The sequence below is a fragment of the Sphaeramia orbicularis genome, chromosome 10 (genome assembly GCF_902148855.1).
Source record: "Sphaeramia orbicularis chromosome 10, fSphaOr1.1, whole genome shotgun sequence".
Classification (NCBI taxonomy): domain Eukaryota; kingdom Metazoa; phylum Chordata; class Actinopteri; order Kurtiformes; family Apogonidae; genus Sphaeramia; species Sphaeramia orbicularis.
Window position 1 is genome coordinate 49,624,829 of NC_043966.1, and position 21,643 is coordinate 49,646,471.

Consider the following 21,643-nt stretch of genomic DNA (forward strand, 5'->3'; position numbering starts at 1 on the left):
AGTCCGAAAATTATGGTAATGAAAATATAATATTAGATTATATATTCAAATGTTACACATTTGTTAGTTAAGGCCAGTGCAGTTCAACAGTTGATTAAAAATTATGTAAAAAAAAAAAAAAATCATCTGTCTAAGGGAATCTGTCTATATATTATTTATGTACAGAGCTATAATGATTTGACCCCTTACAAAAAAACAAAACAACAAAGTAGGTTTAGTGTTTGGATCCCAATAATAGTAAACTTTATTCAAAACACTTCAAAAACTGATTAACAAAGTGTTATACAAAAACACAAACCACAGTAAAACACAGGTCAGATGAATGCTTGTAAAGGAGAAATAACATAAAGACAAATTAATTAATTAATTAATTAATTATACCATCTTGAGAAGAAGTAATTGGATTTTCCTGTGGATAATCATGTTTTCCAATTTTATACCTTGTTGCAGAGGTGAGTGTGTTTGGTTTTGGTGACTACTTCTCTGGTTTGTTTTCTACTTCGTCTGTATCTTGGACAGATGCTGGAATTTATCGGACTGTGAAGAGCTGTACAATGTTGAAGATCAATGCCGAAATTAAACAATCTAATATATAATCTATAAAAATTAGTCATAAGTAAAAAATGATAAAATTTTCATTGATCTTGTCTAATTTCCAGTGGCAAGTTTTCCCACCACACCTTTTAACTTCAGCTTGAATCTTATGACAGTTATCACCACCTGATGGAATGGATGGATGTGAGTCCATGTGTCAGAATGTAGATGAAGAGGAGGTCACCATGATGGAACAGGAAAATGACCTACAGCTCTGGTTATCATGGAACTGGACACAACACACTCCCATCATCCATGGGTTCGGCTGCAGAAACAGACTGTGCACAAGTCCAAACCCCTTCGATGTTGTCGCCCAACAGGTTCATATCCTGGGGAGGAAGTGTGTCATGGTCATGGTGGGCGTGACCCGATTGCCTCTCTTGGTTTTGCCGCTCTTACTGAGGCCGATGTACATTCCTGGGTACACAGCTGATTCATAGGCATTGTAGTTGTTTGCCAGGAGATTTTCCTTGAACTTGCATTCATCATTATAGTGACCCTGAGGAATGGGTTAAGACAAGTAACAGAATGTCAACATTACCAAAGTTGCTATTCAGGTAGAATACTCAGCAATGTGAAAACTCTACTTTTACACTGGATGTTAACTCTCATAATAGAGCAACAGTATCAACATATAAAACTGGTGGGTGGGTTTCAGTAATGGAATGATAGATATCACAACAAGATAAGATAAGATAAGATAAGAAGAGGTGTCAAGTAACAACTTTTTACTTCTACTCCTTACATTTTCATGCAATTATCTGTACTTTCTACTCCGTACATTTTAAATTTTACATTTCATTGTTACTCCTATTTCATTTCAGCTTGTTTTCATTCCAGCTTGTCATTATTTAAATTAAAAAAAAAAAAAAAAATCCAGATAAATTGCGCCATCTGGATAGAATGAATTTGATTGTGGTTGGATGAGAAGTATAAACATATACCATTCTGACACCCTGTTGGTTTGTACATGATCCATCATGCCTGACTTTATGCACCATTCCAATACTTATATTCAACTAGTCATCACATCTTCTGCTCCATGAAACACATGTTCATGCTCAGTAGGACACATATATGGTTCTTTAATACATTTGCATTGGACTAAAATACGTTAATTTTCAATGGGCTTATATGAAACAGGTAGTGTAGTGCATCCCAAATTTTTCAACGTTAACATTTTAATATAACATTATAGTCATGATGGCCTTCAGAAAAAGTTTTTTTGGGGAAGTCAAGAAGTGCACTATAGGCCCCTGTGGTACAGCCTAAACTTCTGTCCTAATGGCATTCCCCCCCCCCCTTACATTTACTTTTATACTTTAAATAGTTTTGAAACCAGTACTTTTACCAGAGTAAAAAGCTTGAGTTGATACTTCAACTTCTACAGGTCTTTTAAAACCCTAATATCTATACTTCTACCTGAGTAATAAATGTGAATACTTTTGGCACCTCTTAAGATAAGATAAGATAAGATAAGATAAGACTTTACTGATCCCACCATGGGGAGACTACACAGTTGACAGCAGCAAATATGAAAATAAAGTGCAAGGAAGATAGAAAAACAGAAACATACACATGTGAAACATAAATTACAAAGAGAAGAAAGAAAAAAAACAGCTATTTATACAAATATTTATTTAAATCTAGATTTAAATTAATTTTAAAAAATATTTAAATGATAATAACATCTATAGAATAAAGTATAATTGTGTTCATCCCAAAATAGACTTTTTGCAACAACATAGTAAACTGGAAAACATTAGATATTATCATGGCAGTAACATTATCTTGTAAAGAGGCCAATGTAGGTCCAGAACATACATAGAATACACAGTGTCTTAACATTTAACTACAGTTGTGCAAAACATAGATTGATAGATATCCTAGATATCCATTCATTCGTTTATTCAGCCCATATTTAAATCTTGCAGAATCAATAAGTTTAAGATCACACATAGAATACAATAAATAATGAACGTAGCAATACAATTAAAAGAAATGTTTTATTTATTTATCAGGATTGTCACTGACTGACAGAACAACCACTGTTTGCTCTTTTTATGTGTCACATGTTTTGTGTTGTGTAAAGTCCTAAAATGTGCAGATCCGGGTGGAATATTACCGATCCATAGAGTTTCCCTTTGTTGCTCATGGCGATGAAAAGCCCACTCCTCACACCATACAGCGTGACCACTCCTCTTTCCACTGGGGAGATTTCTAGAAGGGCTGACAAAGAGCATCTGTTGATCAGCTGGACAGAGTTTTCAAGTGGGATCCAAAGAAAAAATAATTATCACTAAATGTTTCTGACTTATAAATAGGGGTGTGTATTGGCAAGAATCTGGTGATACAATGCAAATCACAATATGATATATTACGATATATCATGATACTGTTAAAAAGGCAATTTTTTGTTGTTTGTTTTGTTAAATATTAATAAATAAGATATAACCAATACAGAAAACCAAAAAACAAAAATGAACTTCCATCATATTTGCATTTGAATAAATACCTAAAAATATCGATACAGTACTTTTTAATATCATACAGTATCGTGAAATTAAATATCATGATATATTGCAGAACCGATATTTTCTTACACTCCTACTTATAAACAGTGTGAATACATCCAATGAAGCTATCAAGTCTCATCCCTTTGCATTTTAGACTGTTTCCACTGGTACAGCAACATTTACTAAGAGAACCTGAATTAACAAGGACTTCAGCTGACTCATAAAAGCACATCAAATCAGAGGATATGATTTATCAACTCTTTTTTTTTTTATTTTCACTTTATTATATTATTTTTGCAACTAAACAAATCTTATGACAATTGAAAAGTTCCAACAATAAGCTATGAAACATGAACTACTAGGGGCCTAATGAATGATTTCATGTTTGGTTTGATTGGATCTATTTTATTTTAAGTTGTAGGTCAGTTGATCTTCTCTGGCTTAGTACAAAGTTGTTTTTACCTCCTCAGTCATCTGTTCACGTGTCATCATCTTATTTAAAACATTATTTTTTAAATAACCACCATATTAGATTTGCTCTTGTGTTTTCTCAGTTTCTTTAGAAGTTTAATCCCTCTCTCACAATATTTCTGTAGGCCAGTAGCATTTCCACCCCCTCAGTTAAGTGCTTTACATCCACAGCTCTCTCAACTGTCACTTTATTTTTCAGCTTTAACAGTATATCTGAAGGGACAGTGACCATTGCCCTTCGCATTGACATAACCCCAGACCATAATAGATCCTGGCATCCAGACTCATTATTAGTAACAGTCAGATTGGTCCTTTTTGTCTTTGTTCAGGAGAGTACAGCATACATTTTTACTACAGAAGACCTGGCTTCTGATTGGTCTGATCATAGTCCACATTTTCAACGAGTTGAAAGATGTCCACCACGATTCTGGACACAGTTAACATAAGGCTCCCTTTTGGCTCAGTACATTTTTAACTGGTATTTGTGGATGTAACTCTGTATTGTAGAGCTTGATAAAGGCTCTCCACGGTATACCTTACTCATGTGGTTCTATCGGTTCTAGATGAATGATAGTTCCAGATGTGGTGTAGAATCAGAGGTCACAGTGATAGCTTCAGGCTTGAACCCCAACCCTTGAAGCAATGAAATACATCTACATTCCTTGAAACTTTTCCTTCTGTGCTACTCTGTAGGAATGAGGTTGACCACTCTAAACATGAAATAGGTTGTGTTCATGCCAAGGGGGAAGTACTTCAGCTCTGGTAAGAAACCACGGCTAATACCACTGGCTCCCATTTAACTGCCTTCTAAAAGCACTAAGGTCATAATTTTTCCAGGTGTCAGTCTGATGTCATGTGTTATGTTCTGACTCTATTTTAACTGATCTGGTCCATTGTTCTGGGCTAGATCCTCCACATGTGTTCGGCCCTGGTTAGATCTTTTCCACAGGTATTTTCTGTCCTGGTTAAATCTTGTCCTCAGGTGTGATCTGTCCTGGTTAGATCTCGTCCACAGATGTGTTCCACCCTGGTTGGATCTTGTCCATTGCTGTGTTCTGTCCTGGTTGGATCTGGTTCACACGTGTGTTCTGTCCTGGTTGGATCTTGTCCACAGGTGTGTTCTGTCTTGGTTGGATCTGGACCACATGTGTGTTCTGTCCTGGTTGGATCTTGTCCACAGGTGTGTTCTGTCTTGGTTGGATCTGGACCACATGTGTGTTCTGTCCTGGTTGGATCTTGTCCACAGGTGTGGTCTGTCCTGACTGGATCCACCAGTGACTCCTATTTTAAATACTGTTTAAGGCCCACTTTTCCTGCAAATGTTCTTTTCAGTCACCTTTTGGAACACCTAAAACAGACCTTTTTTGGTTCTACCCCCTTTTATATACAGTACAGGCCAAAAGTTTGGACACACCTTCTCATTCTTTGCATTTTCTTTATTTTCATGACTATTTACATTGTAGATTCTCACTGAAGGCATCAAAACTATGAATGAACACATGTGGACTTATGTACTTAACAAAAAAGTGTGAAATAACTGAAAACTTATCTTATATTCTAGTTTCTTCAAAGTAGCCACCCTTAGCTCTGATGACTGCTTTGCACACCCTTGCCATTCTCTTGATGAGCATCAAGAGGTAGTCACCTGAAATGGTTTCCTAACAGTCTTGAAGAAGTTCCCAGAGATGCTTAGCACTTGTTGGCCCTTTTGCCTTCATTCTGCGGTCCAGCTCACCCCAAACCATCTCGATTGGGTTCAGGTCCGGTGACTGTGGAGGCCAGGTCATCTGGCGCAGCACTCCATCACTCTCCTTCTTGGTCAAATATCCCTCACACAGCCTGGAGGTGTGTTTGGGGTTATTGTCCTGTTGAAACATAAATGATGGTCCAACTAAACGCAGACTGGATGGAATGGCATGTCACTTCAGGATGCTGTGGTAGCCATGCTGATTCAGGTTGCCTTCAATCTTGAATAAATCCCCAACAGCGTCACCAGCAAAGCACCCCCACACCATCACACCTCCCCCTCCATGCTTCACGGTGGGAACCAGGCATGTAGCATCCATCCGTTCACCTTTTCTGCGTCGCACAAAGACACGGCGGTTGGATCCAAAGATCTCAAATTTGGACTCATCAGACCAAAGCACAGATTTCCACTGGTCTAATGTCCATTCCTTGGGTTTCTTGGCCCAAATAAATCTCTTCTGTTTGTTGCCTCTCCTGAGCAGTGGTTTCCTAGCAGCTGTTTGACCATGAAGGCCTGATTCACGCAGTCTCCTCTTAACAGTTGTTGTAGAGATGTGTCTGCTGCTAGAGCTCTGTGTGGTATTCATCTGGTCTCTAATCTGAGCTGCTGTTAATTTGCGATTTCTGAGGCTGGTGACTCAGATGAACTTATCTTCAGCATCAGAGGTGACTCTTGGTCTTCCTTTCCTGGGGCGGTCCTCATGTGAGCCAGTTTTGTTGGAGCGCTTGATGGTTTTTGCGACTGCACTTGGGGACACATTCAAAGTTTTTGAAATTTTCTAGACTGACTGACCTTCATTTCTTAAAGTAATGATGGCCACTCGTTTGTCTTTACTTAGCTGATTGGTTCTCGCCATAATATGCATTCTAACAGTTGTCCAATAGGGCTGTCAGCTGTGCATCAACCTGACTTCTGCACAACACAACTGATGGTCCCAACCCCATCAATAAGGCAAGAAATTCCACTAAGTAACCCTGACAAGGCACAGCTATGAAGTGAAAACCATTTCAGGTGACTACCTCTTGATGCTCATCAAGAGAATGCCAAGGGTGTGCAAGGCAGTCATCAGAGCAAAGGGTGGCTACTTTGAAGAAACTAGAATATAAGATAAGTTTTCAGTTATTTCACACTTTTTTGTTAAGTACATAAGTCCACATGTGTTCATTCATAGTTTTGATGCCTTCAGTGAGAATCTACAATGTAAATAGTCATGAAAATAAAGAAAATGCAAAGAATGGGAAGGTGTGTCCAAACTTTTGGCCTGTACTGTATATATATATATATATTTTGTGCAGTTTGTTTTGTTGCCTTCCAAGTTTGAGACCCCTGTCCATGAGCTGTTGTTTTTGGGGTTTTTTTTGGGAATGTAACACCATATTTAAAGCCTTCATTTGTTAATAAGATGTCAGGGCAAATAGAAGCTCTGATTTCTGCTGTGACATTTGTGAGAGTGGAAAGGTGAAAGAGCTGCCCTCTGCTGGTTGGGCTGGGTGGTTTGCAGCCTTTATACAGCCAGGTGTGGATAATGACATGCTGCCATCTAAGATAGCAGCATGTCTTCCGTTTGTTCAGTTTTGTCTGTGTTTAATCTATTTCAATGGATTTTATTGCATTTTACACAGTTTTAGAAGTTGCAAATTGTACTTTTTTTCCTGAAATACTGTACAAACTTTTGAGGACTGTGGACTTTATATCTGGATATAAAGATATGGTTTTGGGCTAACTATATCTGCTTCGAGCTGGGCTTCCCGGTCTGAGCCTGCTACATCTCTCTGGAGCCTGGGCTACGCAGCCTGAGCCTGCTACATCTTCCTGTAACCTGGGTTACACAGCCTGAGCCTGCTACATCTCTCTGTAGCCTGGGCTGCCCGGCCTGAGCCTGCTACATCTCTCTGGAGCCTGGGCTGCCTGGCCTGAGCCTGCAACATCTCTCTGGGGCCCGGGCTACACAGCCTGAGCCTGCTACATCTCTCTGGGGTCCGGGCTACACAGCCTGAGTCTGCCACATCTCTCTGGAGCCTGGCCTCCTAGCCTGAGCCTGCTACATCTCTCTGGGGCCTGGGCTACACAGCCTGAGCCTGCTACATCTCTCTGGAGCCTCACCTCCCAGCCTGAGCCTGCTACATCTCTCTGGAGCCTGGGCTACGCAGCCTGAGCCTGCTACATCTTCCTGTAACCTGGGTTACACAGCCTGAGCCTGCTACATCTCTCTGGAGCCTGGGCTGCCTGGCCTGAGCCTGCTACATCTCTCTGGGGCCCGGGCTACACAGCCTGAGCCTGCTACATCTCTCTGGGGCCCGGGCTACACAGCCTGAGCCTGCTACATCTCTCTGGGGTCCGGGCTACACAGCCTGAGCCTGCTACATCTCTCTGGAGCCTGGCCTCCTAGCCTGAGCCTGCTACATCTCTCTGGGGCCTGGGCTACACAGCCTGAGCCTGCTACATCTCTCTGGGGCCCGGGCTACACAGCCTGAGCCTGCTACATCTCTCTGGAGCCTGGGCTACACAGCCTGAGTCTGCCACATCTCTCTGGAGCCTGGCCTCCTAGCCTGAGCCTGCTACATCTCTCTGGGGCCTGGGCTACACAGCCTGAGCCTGCTACATCTCTCTGGAGCCTCACCTCCCAGCCTGAGCCTGCTACATCTCTCTGGAGCCTCACCTCCCAGCCTGGGCCTGCTACATCTCTCTGGAGCCTGGGCTACACAGCCTGAGCCTGCTACATCTTTCTGGAGACTGGGCTACACAGCTTGAGCCTGCTACGTCTCTCTAGAGCCTGGCCTCCCAGCCTGAGCCTGCTACATCTCTACTTTGCCACTCTGACAGAGTGGCAAACAGAGGTCTGCTCTGTATATTAATATCCATTTTTGTCATTGCTGTTGAGTGCTGAAAGCTGTGAATAATGGCATTTCTCACAACTTTATTTTGTCTACTGGCTGTTTGGAACCTGGGAAACAAGTGATAGTTCATGGGGAAGCACTTCTAATTATCAGTTCAGGATGTGGGACATCTGCAATAGAGGCTCTACTTCTCTTGCTACTTGCTGTTACGGTCCGGCTCAAAGACCGCAACCACAAAAAAGCAGCGTTCGGGGTCGGTGCAAAAAGCGCTTAATTTATTTACAAAGAGCAGGTAAGAATATAATAATCTTGAGAGTCTTTTCGTGGTCCATGGTGGAGGAGCAGACACACGGATGGAGCGCAGGTAGGTGCGTGAGAGAGAGCGAGCGGCCGAGCGATGACTGACAGATCGGGGCTTTTAAGGACGGCAGGACACCGGGCCCAGGTGCAGCGCATCTGATGATTACTAGATGAACCCCACCTTGGTCAGATCCTATAAAGGAATGAACAAAAAAGACCAACACACACCTAGTGATGTGGAGGGGTCGTCACACTCCCCCCCTTAAAAGGGTTCCAGTAGGAACACAAACAGACATTCACTCAATTAAATGTACACCTTCCATATGACTCAAGTGACTATAAACACAGACTAAGTGGAAAACACCAAATTTAAACCCACCACCATTACCAACTGTACCGACCATTGAAGAGGCATCACTTCACCAGCCAACCAGTCACCAACCTGTCCTTTCAGCAACTCCGGCGCCTGAAGCAGCAAAGAGGTACAGAACAGAGACAAAGCAGACCAGAGGGAATAAACGGTCAGTAACATTATGAGCTTGGGGCTCTAGATAAGGCGTCAGCCACAACATTATCTGAGCCTTTGATGTGGCGGATATCCAAATAATAGGACTGTAAAAATAATAGCCATCGCATCAGCCTATGATTTGGGCAAAGTACCGACTGCAAGAAGGTTAGAGGGTTGTGATCAGTGTACACAGTCAATGGTACACTGGAACCAACATAAACATCGAAGTGTTGTAATGCCCAAATTAACGCAAGGGTCTCCTTCTCTATCACGGAGTAATTCAGCTGGAAGGGGTTGAACTTCTTGGAATAAAAACTCACAGGACGATCTACCCCATTATCGTCTCCCTGGAGCAGTACAGCTCCAACCCCCACGTCACTTGCATCCACATGTAACTTAAAAGGCTGATCCATGCGAGGAGCTGCAAGGACAGGAGATGAGCACAAAACAGATTTAATGTTATCAAAGGCCATCTGGCACAAAGGTGACCAAACAAAAGGTGTTTTTCCCTTCAGCAGATCTGTCAGGGGGGCTACTACTGTAGAAAAGTTTCTACAGAAACCACAGTAGTACCCAACCAATCCAAGAAATCGCTGCAACTCTTTCTTTGTAGTGGGTGCTGGATAATTCTCAACAGCGCTCACTTTTGCCTGGACTGCACACACCTTCCCCTGTCCCACAACCTTACCAAGATAGGTGACCTTAGCTTTAGCAAACTCACATTTAGCTAAGTTTACAGTCAAATGTGCATCCCTCAGACGCTCAAACAGGGCTTTAATACGAGTCAGGTGTTCTTCCCACGTGTCACTGTAGATGACCACATCATCCAAGTACACGGCACAACCTTTCAGACCAGAAACCACCATATTCATGAGTCGCTGGAATGTCGCTGGTGCATTCCGTAACCCAAAACTCATCACGGAATATGAAAATAAACCAGAAGGTGTAATGAAAGCAGAGATCTCCTTAGCTCTCTCAGTCAGTGGTATCTGCCAGTAACCTTTCAAAAGGTTGAACTTGGTGACAAAGCAGGCTGCACCAACCTGGTCAACACAATCTTCAATCCTGGGTAAGGGGTAAGCGTCAGGCTTAGTAACTGCATTTACCTTACGATAGTCTGTACAGAATCTTGGACTTTTGTCAGACTTTTCTACAAGCAAACAGGGTGATGCCCAGCTCGAACATGTAGGTTCAGCAATGCCATTATCAAGCATGTACTGAATTTCAGCATCCATTACCCTGAGCTTCTCCTCAGACACACGGTAGAAATGCTGGCGGATGGGCTGCACATCCCCTACTACAATGTCATGCGCTACCAAATGTGTCCGACTTGGTGTATCACCAAACAGCTCTGGAAAACAACGTATGAGAACACACAGCTCAGTTCTTCTTTCTACAGACAAGTGACCCAAGAATGACTCTAGTTCACTCAGTGTCTCAGAATTCCTCAATCTGCCACGCAACAGACCCTCATCTGGAGCTGCAACCCCATCGTCCTCCCCCCCCAGAAAACTGAGGCCCCACCGCTGCAGCTGCTGACACTGGTTTATCTGCACGAGCATAATATGGTTTCAGCAAGTTCACATGGCAGAGTTGGGTGGTTTTACGACGGTTTGGGGTTGACAAAACATAATTCTGACCAGACACCTGACGTAACACTGTAAAAGGACCTGAAAATTTGGCCTGAAATGGTGAACTAACCAATGGCAGCAAGGCAAGAACCTGATCACCTGGGCTAAACACACGCAGTTCTGCCATTCGATCATACAGCCTTTTCATGTTCTTCTGAGCAGACGACAACTTCTCCCTAGCCATTTCCCCAGCAGAGTATAACCGATGCCGAAACCCATTTACATACTCAAGTAAATTTGGAGGTGGCTCAGACGGCACAGCAGAATCATGTAGTAGTGCAAGTGGTCCACGAACTGTGTGGCCAAAAACCAGCTCATTAGGGCTAAAACCAGTACTCTCCTGTACTACTTCCCTAGCCGCTAACAAAAGCCATGGTAATCCTTCCTCCCAATCTTGACACAACTCAACACAGTAGCTCCGCAACAGTGACTTAAGGGTCTGGTGAAACCTCTCAAGGATTCCTTGACTCTGTGCGTGGTAAGCAGAAGATCTATTGTGTTGTATTTTCAACTGTTTTAATGCTTGTGAAAAAAGTTTTGATGAAAAATTAGAGCCCTGGTCACTCTGAATAACCTTTGGAATACCAAAAACTGAAATAAATTGTGTCAGTGCTCTCACCACTGACTTTGTTGTGATTCTGCACAAAGGGTACGCAGCTGGATATCGTGTAGTTTGACACATTACTGTAAGTAAGTAATTGCTACCTGACTTAGAACGAGGTAGGGGACCAACACAGTCAATTACCAGGTATTCAAATGGCTGTGCCAATTCTGGGATGGGATTAAGTGGAGCAGGACTGATTACCTGATTGGGTTTACCTGTCATTTGGCATGTGTGACACTATTTAATGAAATGTGACACATCTTTCTTTAAACGAGGCCAGAAAAAGTACTTCAGTATGTAGTTATAAGTTTTGCGAACACCCAGGTGTCCTAACTGGTTGTGAGATGTTTTAAGAACCTCATCGCGAAACTTTTCAGGAACCACAATCTGAAGAACAGGCTTTCCAATAAAGTCCTCACCATGCGGCAACCATTTTCTCACCAGAAGACCTTCACGCAGCAGATACCCACAAGCAGCACTTCTCTCCTCTTCTGCAGAGAGAACAGCATTAAACAGCTGACTCAAGGAAGGATCAGCTCTTTGCTCTGATACTAGATCACAACGAGAAACAGATAACAATGAATCAGGGACATTTACAACGTCCACCTCACCAACCTCTTCACCCTGCTCAGGCTCCCCCTGCCTGCGAGTCATAGCCCGTGTCACAGCACAAGCTGTGAACACTTCAGGAAACTGCTGAGCACTCTGATCCACATTACCAGGCACAATAGGTGAAGATGACACTATAGGAGGTGGTGGACCTTCAGCCCACTCACGGGTGCCAGCCAGACCGTTTCCAAGGATGACATCCACTCCCTCAATTGGCAGCGCAGGCCGGACCCCCATGGCAACCTTCCCCTGCACTAGACCACATTTCAGCATCAGAGAATGTAATGGAACAGGCTCAACATTCATTCCCATACCTCTCATCAGGACAAAGTCTCCTGTGTCAGAATTCTCTGAAAATGGTAACACAGAGCTCAATATGCAAGAATCATATGCAGCAGTGTCTCTCAAAATTTTTACTGGCACACTGGTGTTACCTCCAACCAATGACACGCAGCCATCTGACACGAATGCTGAGAAGTCAGGCTCTTCTCTTTGGCTGTATGGGAGGAAACACAGAGACAGGCTCCACAGACACAGCACAAACCCCAGAGTTAACCTGAGCTCCACTGTTCCCCCGACCAGCATTAGCTTTGGGACAGTCAGCTTTAAAGTGACCCCTGCCCTTACAGAAGTGACACACTTTGGAATAGTCTGAATGCACCTGACGCCGTACAGGATCTTCAAACTTACCATTAGGTGTATGCCGTTTCTCCTCCCCTCTAGAGGCACAATACATACCCCCCTCCGGAGCTCTGAAATCCCCCCGGTGTGTTAACACATACTCATCAGCCAGTGCCACAGCCTCAGCAGCAGTCTTCACTTTATGCTCGCTAATATAAACTGCTACGTGACTGGGAACAGAGTTTTTAAATTGTTCTAAAACAACCAAGTCGCATAAGGAGTTAAAAGTGCTGACCCCCACCGCAGTGCACCACCGACTGAAAAAAGTAACCAGATCCCTGGCAAACTCAACATGACTTTGCCTTCCTGATTTTTCCCAGGACCTGAATTTCTGGCGGTAAGCCTCAGGAACCAACTCATATGCTTTTAACACAGCTGCTTTAACATGTGAATAGATTCTGCTGTCCGCCACTGACAGAGCTGAATAAGCTTCCTGTGCCTTACCTGTTAACACACACTGAAGTAGAAGGGTTACGATCAGAATCTGTCCAGCCTCTATTAGCAGCTACACACTCAAATAAAGAGAAGAAAGTATCTGGGTCTCGCTCACTAAACTGAGGAACTAACCGCAGATTACTGGCAACGTCAAATGAGTGAGAGGTTCCACCAGTGGAACCAGAGGCATTGACTGCACCTACAGTATGCAGACTCAACCTCCGCTCTTCCATCTCCAGCCTCCTAACTTCAGCCTCTCTCCTCAGTTTCTCTACTGCCACCTTCTCCATCTCTGTTTGCAACAGCAACAATTCTCTTCTCTGCTCAAAAGTCAGTCTTACATCCTCATACACATCACCCCTGTCCACTGCAGGACCTTCATCGTCAGTTTTAGAATTAAACAACCCCTTTTCCGACAGATTAGCCCTAATAATACCTTTAATGTTTTCCTTCATCCTTTTATCACCAACATCTAAATTAAAGTACTCTGCAATATGGAGTAACTGTTCACGAGAGTAGACCTCCAGCAGCTCTTCTGATGGTGCTTTCAAAAACTCATCTACACTCGCCATGTTCACTAATACTCACTTACCTGCACACACTAACTCCAATACACAACACACTTTATGCTCCAAACTCACACAGTCCGCACACACAACCCAAACGTCAGCACGGCACCGTCCCTCTAACTGCCTAAAACACATCTAACTAAACTCCCCCCTAGTCTTCGGGCGGTACTTGCGGCGGGTTTTTATGCACAAACTACCGTAAGCCCGGTGAAGCAACCGGTAATCGGCGACCTCCCCTACAGCTTTGGCCGTGCTCCTGAGCTAAGCTCCAACCACTTTCACGCCACATAAACCACCCCCCACACGAACGCCAAAAGGGAAATCCGTGTTAAGCCTAACAGGGACTAAGCACCGGTGTAACAGCTGATTTTTACCCCCCAGCTGATTTTTACCCCGGGGTAAAAATCAACCCAACATACAACCACTTTAACTATACAACAAGAAAACAAGGTTATATTTCATTTTTTCATTGCAAGCGCTCTATATGAAATATGACTCTCTTTGATTTTAATAAGTAAAAAAAAGAATGCGAAATGACGTGGCTTTTTGTGAAATATTTTATTTGAACTTTAATTCGATGTAATGGAAATGAGTTGGCTTTGTTTACATAATAGTTTGTGCAAAATGTGAACACATAAAAAATTTACCAAAATTAAATTATGCGAATGCAAATAAAAAATTTTGCTCACTTCACAACAACACATATTGCTCAAATCCAGTGATACATGGAGTACACAGATTCTTCAAAACAAACGAAATTTCTTGATCGAGTCTCATTCGAGTAAGGTGCTATCCGATCACAACAACACCTTTACGTATTCACCAGGATTCACCGGACAGTGTATACATATATATATACATATATACATACATACATATATATACATACATATATATATACATATATATATATATATATATATATATATATATATATACATATATATATATATATATATATATATATATATATATATATATATATATATACACACTGTCCGGTGAAGATTATCCAATGTACCTATATATAGGTAAATTGGATAATCTTCACTCATTCCATCATGGACGACGATCTGTATACTCAGCTTCTTAACTTCTTCTCGGCTACTGATCGGTGATATCCTACCACCCCAACAATGTGCCAATGCCAAAGCCAACTTCCGCCACACCGTCAAGCCCTACCACGTGGCCAATGGCATCCTGATGTTTGATGACAAAGAGGTAAGCTCAGGCATTCTTATTAGAATTTAAACTGTTGTGAGTTAAAACACTTAGCATTATGTTACGAGCCTGCATGTCTGTTCATCTGTCTGTCTGTAGATATTTTGTCTGAGCGATAACTTAGAAAGTATTTGACCGATCCATTTCAAATTTAGAATATGAGTTACTTCACTAAAAACAAAGGCTGAGTTCATTATTCAGCTTTGCAGCTCATCAAGTATGCGCATAATTAAAATTTTTCCCACACACCTATTTTTCACAATTTTGGCTCTTAAATGCTCAATTTTTAAGCTAGGTTCATCAAATTTGCACCAAATATGTGGCTTAAAGACCTGTACATCTGTATCAAATATAATGCTGACGTTGAATTTCAAGGTCATTTCTGGGAAAATGTCTTAAAATTGAGAATTTTCTTAATTCCTTGCATTGGGATATAACTCATCACATATTTAAGCTAGAAATTTCAAAATTGCAGGAAACATACACCTCGTCAACCTCGAATTTGTGTTGAAAATGGTGTTGATTGACCTTGACCTTCAATGTGAATGTAAATCAATATAGCATAATAAAGCAATAAAACAAGATGCAATAAATATAGGGATGCAATACATTGCTAAACTATTTCAAAACATATCTAGGAAGGCATATGTAAAATTTCCCTAAAACATTGCTTTATCACATCCAACCAGTAAACAATCTATATTTTCCTCACAAAATCCAAACGATAGACTTTTAGACTGCTTTTCATATATTTTCATTTAAGTGGCAGTTTCTAGAGGGAGGGGTAAGAACCAACTAGTTGATTTTTACCTCCGGGGGTAGAAACCAACCAAAGGGGTAAGAACCAACTAGTTGGTTTTTACCCCCGGGGGTAAGAACCAACAAGTTGGTTTTTACCCCCGGGGGTAAGAACCAACTAGTTGATTTTTACCCGGGGTAAGAATGGGAGGGGGGTAAAAATTGACTGCTACACCTGCACCTGTGGGCTGAACCGGACACTGAACTCACCTGAAACAATTCTATCACCAGTACATTAACTCGGCTTCACAACAAAACAGCTTAGTGAACAAAATCCAAACACAATTACCCCATGAACGCTACTCAGTCACTAAACACAACGCCGTCTAATCAACGCTAACGTAACCCCCGCCAGCTGAGCGGTGACGTCACGCTACAACTACTTTCATTCACAAAAAGTGGATGAGCCCCCATCTTTTACGGTCCGGCTCAAAGACCGCAACCACAAAAAAGCAGCGTTCGGGGTCGGTGCAAAAAGCGCTTAATTTATTTACAAAGAGCAGGTAAGAATATAATAATCTTGAGAGTCTTTTCGTGGTCCATGGTGGAGGAGCAGACACACGGATGGAGCGCAGGTAGGTGCGTGAGAAAGAGCGAGCGGCCGAGCGATGACTGACAGGTCGGGGCTTTTAAGGACGGCAGGACACCGGGCCCAGGTGCAGAGCATCTGATGATTACTAGATGAACCCCACCTTGGTCAGATCCTATAAAGGAACGAACAAAAAAGACCAACACACACCTAGTGGTGTGGAGGGGTCGTCACAGTGCCCCATCAGCAATCACCTGCTCAGTTGGTTGAGGACACAAGCTTCTTTGCCCTGCCCAAGGATCTATGTAAACTTCAAAGTTTTCTTGCTTTATATAATCTTAATTTGTCCCTCAATGAAAGGCTGTGCTCCACCTCAGCATTTCAGAGGACAGGCTCAAAATATAACCTGAAACAAAGATTGTTAATTCTCTTACTCTTACTTTTGTCGGGCAATGTGCAGCCAAACCCTGGCCCTAGGCTGCAGTGTACCCCGACTCCCTCTGACTTTAAATCAATGTCGGGTCTCAAATGTATTCATCTTAATGCGCGCAGTTTGTTATCCAAGAGTGATATGGTCGGGATTTGGGTCAAATCAACAGATGCAGATATTGTCATAATTTCTGAAACTTGGTTGACTAAATCTATTACAAATGAAGATATTAACATAGTTGGATACAATATTTGTCATACTGACAGGCCCAAGAAAGGTGGCGGTGTAGCTATTTATGTTAAATCAAGATTTGATGCTTCAATTGTTCTTTCTGAATCTATCTGTAAACAAATAGAACTGCTGGCTTTGAATGTGGAAATTGCAAATAGCCTCTCAATAACTGTTGTTGGGTGTTCCAGGTCCCCATCAGCCTCTAAGGAGGCATTACAGTCCTTAAAGCAGTTTTTGTGTAGATTCAATTACAATGAACTGTTTATGGCTGGAGATTTGAATTGGGACTGGCTAAATACAGTTTCTGATGAATTTAAATCTTTTTGTGACTCCATTAATCTCACCCAGTTGGTCAACCTACCCACTAAATCTTAAAAGTCCTGATAAGTCTTCTTTGATTGATTTAATCTTAACAAACGTGCCTCATAAATTCCCACTTGAGTGATCACTGTGTTATTGCTGCTTGTAGAAGCACTAAGATCCCCAAAAGTAAACCACACATTGTTTGTAAGCAAAATCTTAAACATTTTAATGAACAAGCTTTTCATCATGACCTGTCTGTGGTTGATTGGAGTAACATTGATCTATTGCCTGATATAGAGCTAGCGTGGACATTTTTTAGGGAAAGTTTCATGCAAATATGCTCCCTTAAGGAAATGCAGGGTGAAGGGGCCTTCACCCTTGGTTTTCTCCAGTGTTAGCAGATATCATCCACGAGCGAAACGTGGCATGGTCCAAGGCAAGAAAAACTGACTCTCCCAGTGATTGGTCAGTTTTCCGACAGCTAAGAAACAAATCCACTTCTTTCATTAAGGTCAAATCAGAATATTATTTATCTGTCACCACTGAGAATCTTAATAATCCTCAAAAATTCTGGAAAGTGATTAAATCTCTGAGTGTAAATAAAAGTTTTCAGTCTCTCCCTACATTTGTTTTAGAAGATTCTGTCCCAGTTTATGATAGAACTACAGTCTTAAATTGTTTTAACAAGCATTTTATGTCATCTTGTTCTTTATTTGAAACATCAAACATGGTCTCAGTAAATTGTTGCTCAAATCCCCCAAAGTTCATAGGAGACCCTTTTAATTTTGTCCCTCTTACTGTCCAGGAAGTTCACCAAGCCCTCAAAGTTTTAGATCACAGAAAACCCCCTGGACCAGATATGATAGAGCTTTACTTTTTGAAAATGGCGGCTGACATTGTGGCAGAGCATCTTACAATTCTTTTTATCTTTCATTTGAAAACAAAGAAGTTCCTTCAACCTGGAAATCAGCTTTTGTCCTCCCTCTATTAAAAGGAGGGGACCCTACAGTCTTAACAAATTATAGGCCAGTTTCAAATTTGTGCATCTTGGCCAAAATTCTTGAGTCTTTAGTATGTGATCAGTTAAAAGATTTTTTGCACTCAAATGACATCCTGTCTGTCAGTCAGGCTTTAGAAAGCAGCACAGTACCATCACAGCAGCTGTTGCACTTGATAAAAAACAATGTTACGCTTCACTTTTTATTGACCTGTCAAAAGCAATTGACACTGTCGATCATGCAGTTTTAAAGAGTAGACCTCTCTGTTTAGGATTGTCAGGGCATGCAGTTGCTTGGTTCACAAATTATCTCAGTGACAGGACTCAGTGCATTAAATATGATGGACTGTGTTCAGAATGTGTCACTGTCCACAAGGGGGTGCTACAGGGTTCTCCTTTTTATTATTAATACAAATGACTTGGGGCAGAATGTGTCTAATGCTGATATGCATTTTTATGCTGATGACACAATTATTTACTGCTGTGGATCAACTCTTACTCAAGCCATAGAACACTTGCAGAAAGCTTTTGATCCTGGTGTCTTCATTGATGACTCCCTCATTTTCAGGCCCCACAGTGAAAACCTGGTAAAGAAGTTAAAGCTTTAAACTGGGCTTTCACTTTCAAAATAAGTTGTGTTTTTCTTTTGATGTAAAAAAGCACCTTGTCACTGCCACTTTTTTGTCAGTGTTAGATTATGGAAGATGTGCTTTATATGAATGCATTGTTAAAATGTCTTCAAATGGTTGAGACAGTCTACCATGCTTCTCTGAGGTTTATTACTAATTCTAAAGCCATGACACATCATTGTGAGTTGTATTCCAGAGTGGGTTGGCCTGCCCTGTCCACTAGGAGGCTGGGACACTGGTACACCTTTATTTACAAGGCCATAATTGGGCTACTGCCTTCCTATATCTGTAGTTTAATAACAAGAAGAAGTATTGACTCTTATTGTCTGTGACTGAATGAGCATTTGTTCCTCTTTGTGCCTTTCACCCGTACAGAGCTGGGCAAAAGGACATTTGTCTACTCTGCTCCTTGCTCATGGAATATATTGCTAAAAGACTGGAAACTGACTGAATCGATCTCCCTGAATGCTTTTAAATCCAAACTCAGAGTGCAAGAGAATAACTCAATGACTTGCACGTGTTTTGCATAGGTTGACTGGTCCTGTATATTATTGCATGCTGTAACTGTATGATGTAACTGTATGTTGTAACTATGTGTTGTCCTGCCTCTTGGCCAGGACTCCCTTGGAAAAGAGGTTCTTAATCTTATTGGGATTTTCTTCCTGGTTAAATAAAGGTTAAATAATGAAAATAATAACAATAATAATAATGCTGTATTCCAGAGTGCTGGGAGATAGAATATATCTCACTTGGTGTAAACTACATGCCACCTCAAAGTATTCCAGGCAATTAATGTTGAACATAAACAAATAATATGAGCTGAGAAGCTCAGGAAGCTCATGACGCTGAGAGCTGAGAAGCTCATGAAGCTGAGACTGCAAATCTCAGCTTCTATTTGCTCCTATTATTTGTAGCGATGTGGACAAATCATACAGTAATTCATTAATTAATTGATTTGTTCATGTTCTTATCAAATCATCCATACAGATTTATCGGCAGTGGAGTGTGAACTGCTACCATTGAATCAGTGTTCGAACCAGTCATGTGGTGTATGTGTCAAATGAAGCTTCAGGCATCATGGGTCACATGATCAGCAAAAAATTAATCAAGCTCCAATACAAGCTCCATTGAAAATGTATGTTTTTTGACACATGCTTTGGAGCTTTGGTGTCACAGGTAACAGCACTAGTTGAACTATGCAGTTTAACTACATTTTACTGTAACTTGCTGGCATATTTTGTGTCAAGTAGTTCCAGTACTTTTTGGGTAATTTTTTTTTGTAGTTTTACTACTCAATTTGTAAGTACAATTTTGGGCAACAACATAAAATTAAGGGGCTTTTTTTTTAGATTTATTTTACTATTATAAATTGTATTTCACCATTTAATAATAATAATAATAATAATAATAATAATAATAATAATAATAATAATAATAATAATGGGCGACATAGTGGTGCAGTGGTTAGCACTCGTGCCTCACAGCAAGAAGGTCCTGGGTTCGATTCCAACACCAGTTGATGGGGGGTGGGACCTTTCTGTGTGGAGTTTGCACGTTCTCCCTGTGTCTGTGTGGGTTCTCTCCGGGTACTCCGGCTTCCTCCCACCACCCAAAGACATGCACTGATAAGTTAATTGGTTAATCTAAATTGCCCATAGGTGTGAATGTGAGAATGATTGTTTGTCTCTATATATCAGCCCTGTGATGAACTGGCGACTTGTCCAGGGTGTACCCCGCCTTTGCCCCTATGTAGCTGGGATAGGCTCCAAGCAACCCCCGTGACCCTAGTGAGGATAAAGCGGGTTCAGAAAATGAATGAATGAATGAATAATAATAATAATAATAATAATAATAATAATAATAATAATAATAATAATAAGAGGAAGAAGAAGAAATAATAATAATGATGGATTAGATTTATATAGCGCTTTTCTATGAACACATACTCAAAGCGCGTATTTATTCACCCTCACATTCTCCCTCTGGTGGTGGTAAACTACATTTGTAGCCACAGCTGCCCTGGGGCAGACTGACAGAAGCGTGGCTGCCAATTTACGCCTTCGGCCCCTCCGACCACCACCGAACATTCATATGCATTCACACACCAGTGTGAGTAGCAGCACTGGAGGCAAGGAGGGTGAAGTGTCTTGCCCAGGGACACAACAGCACATGGACAGAGCGGGATTCGAACTGCCAACCATTGGATGGATGGATGGATTAGATTTCCTATAGGCAAGGCAAGGCAAGGCAAGGCAAGGCAAATTTATTTGTATAGCACAATTCAAACACAGGGCAATTCACAGTGCTTTACAAAAATGGAAAAGAGACAAGTTAAAAACACACAATTAAAACATAATCAATAAAACATAATTAATATTCAATTAAAATAACATAAAAGAGAAGAGTGCAGATAGAACCCTTTCAGTTGTTATATACACAGTTGAATGAAACCGTTTTCAGCCTGGACTTAAACATTGTCAGTGTTGAGATCTGTCTCACATCATCATGAAGACTGTTCTGGAGTTTATGCATGGAACCAAAACACAGCTTCATCGTGTTTAGTCCTGACTCTGGGCACCAGCAGAAGACCAGTCCCTGAGGTTCTCAGGGTCCGAGATGGTTCATATGGGACTAACATATCAGATGTACTTTGGTGCTAGACCATGGAGAGACTTATACACAAGCAGAACTGTTTAAAAGTCTATTCTCTGAGCGACAGGAAGCCAGTGCAGAAAACTGAGCACAGGACTAATAAGTGTAAAAGTAAGTAAGTAAGTAAATTTGATTTATAGAGCAGTTTTCACAGACAGAGAGTCACAAAGTGCTTTCAAGTGCAAAATACAATTAAAATACAATTAAAGTACCATTTGAAAATACAATACAATACAATTAAAATGCGATAAATGCATAAAGTGCAATTCGTTTGTAGCAGCCCTAAGCCAGTTAAAATGCCTGCTTGAGCAAGAGTGTCTTGAGATGTTTTTTTAAAAGTCTCAACAGAGT

General features: G+C 41.4%; 1 protein-coding gene across 1 annotated transcript in view; it reads right to left on the reverse strand.

Moving 5' to 3' along the window:
* Positions 1-471: 471 nt before the first annotated feature.
* The window catches only part of LOC115427592 (fibroblast growth factor 4-like), a 39,028-nt gene continuing 17,856 nt past the window's right edge, over positions 472-21,643 (reverse strand). Inside the window, exons 2-3 of the mRNA XM_030146189.1 lie at positions 2,720-2,823; positions 472-1,093 (exon numbers count right to left, since the gene is read on the reverse strand). Of these exons, the coding sequence (XP_030002049.1) occupies positions 917-1,093; positions 2,720-2,823 (281 nt within the window). The 3' untranslated portion in view covers positions 472-916. The remainder of the gene's footprint in view (positions 1,094-2,719; positions 2,824-21,643) is intronic.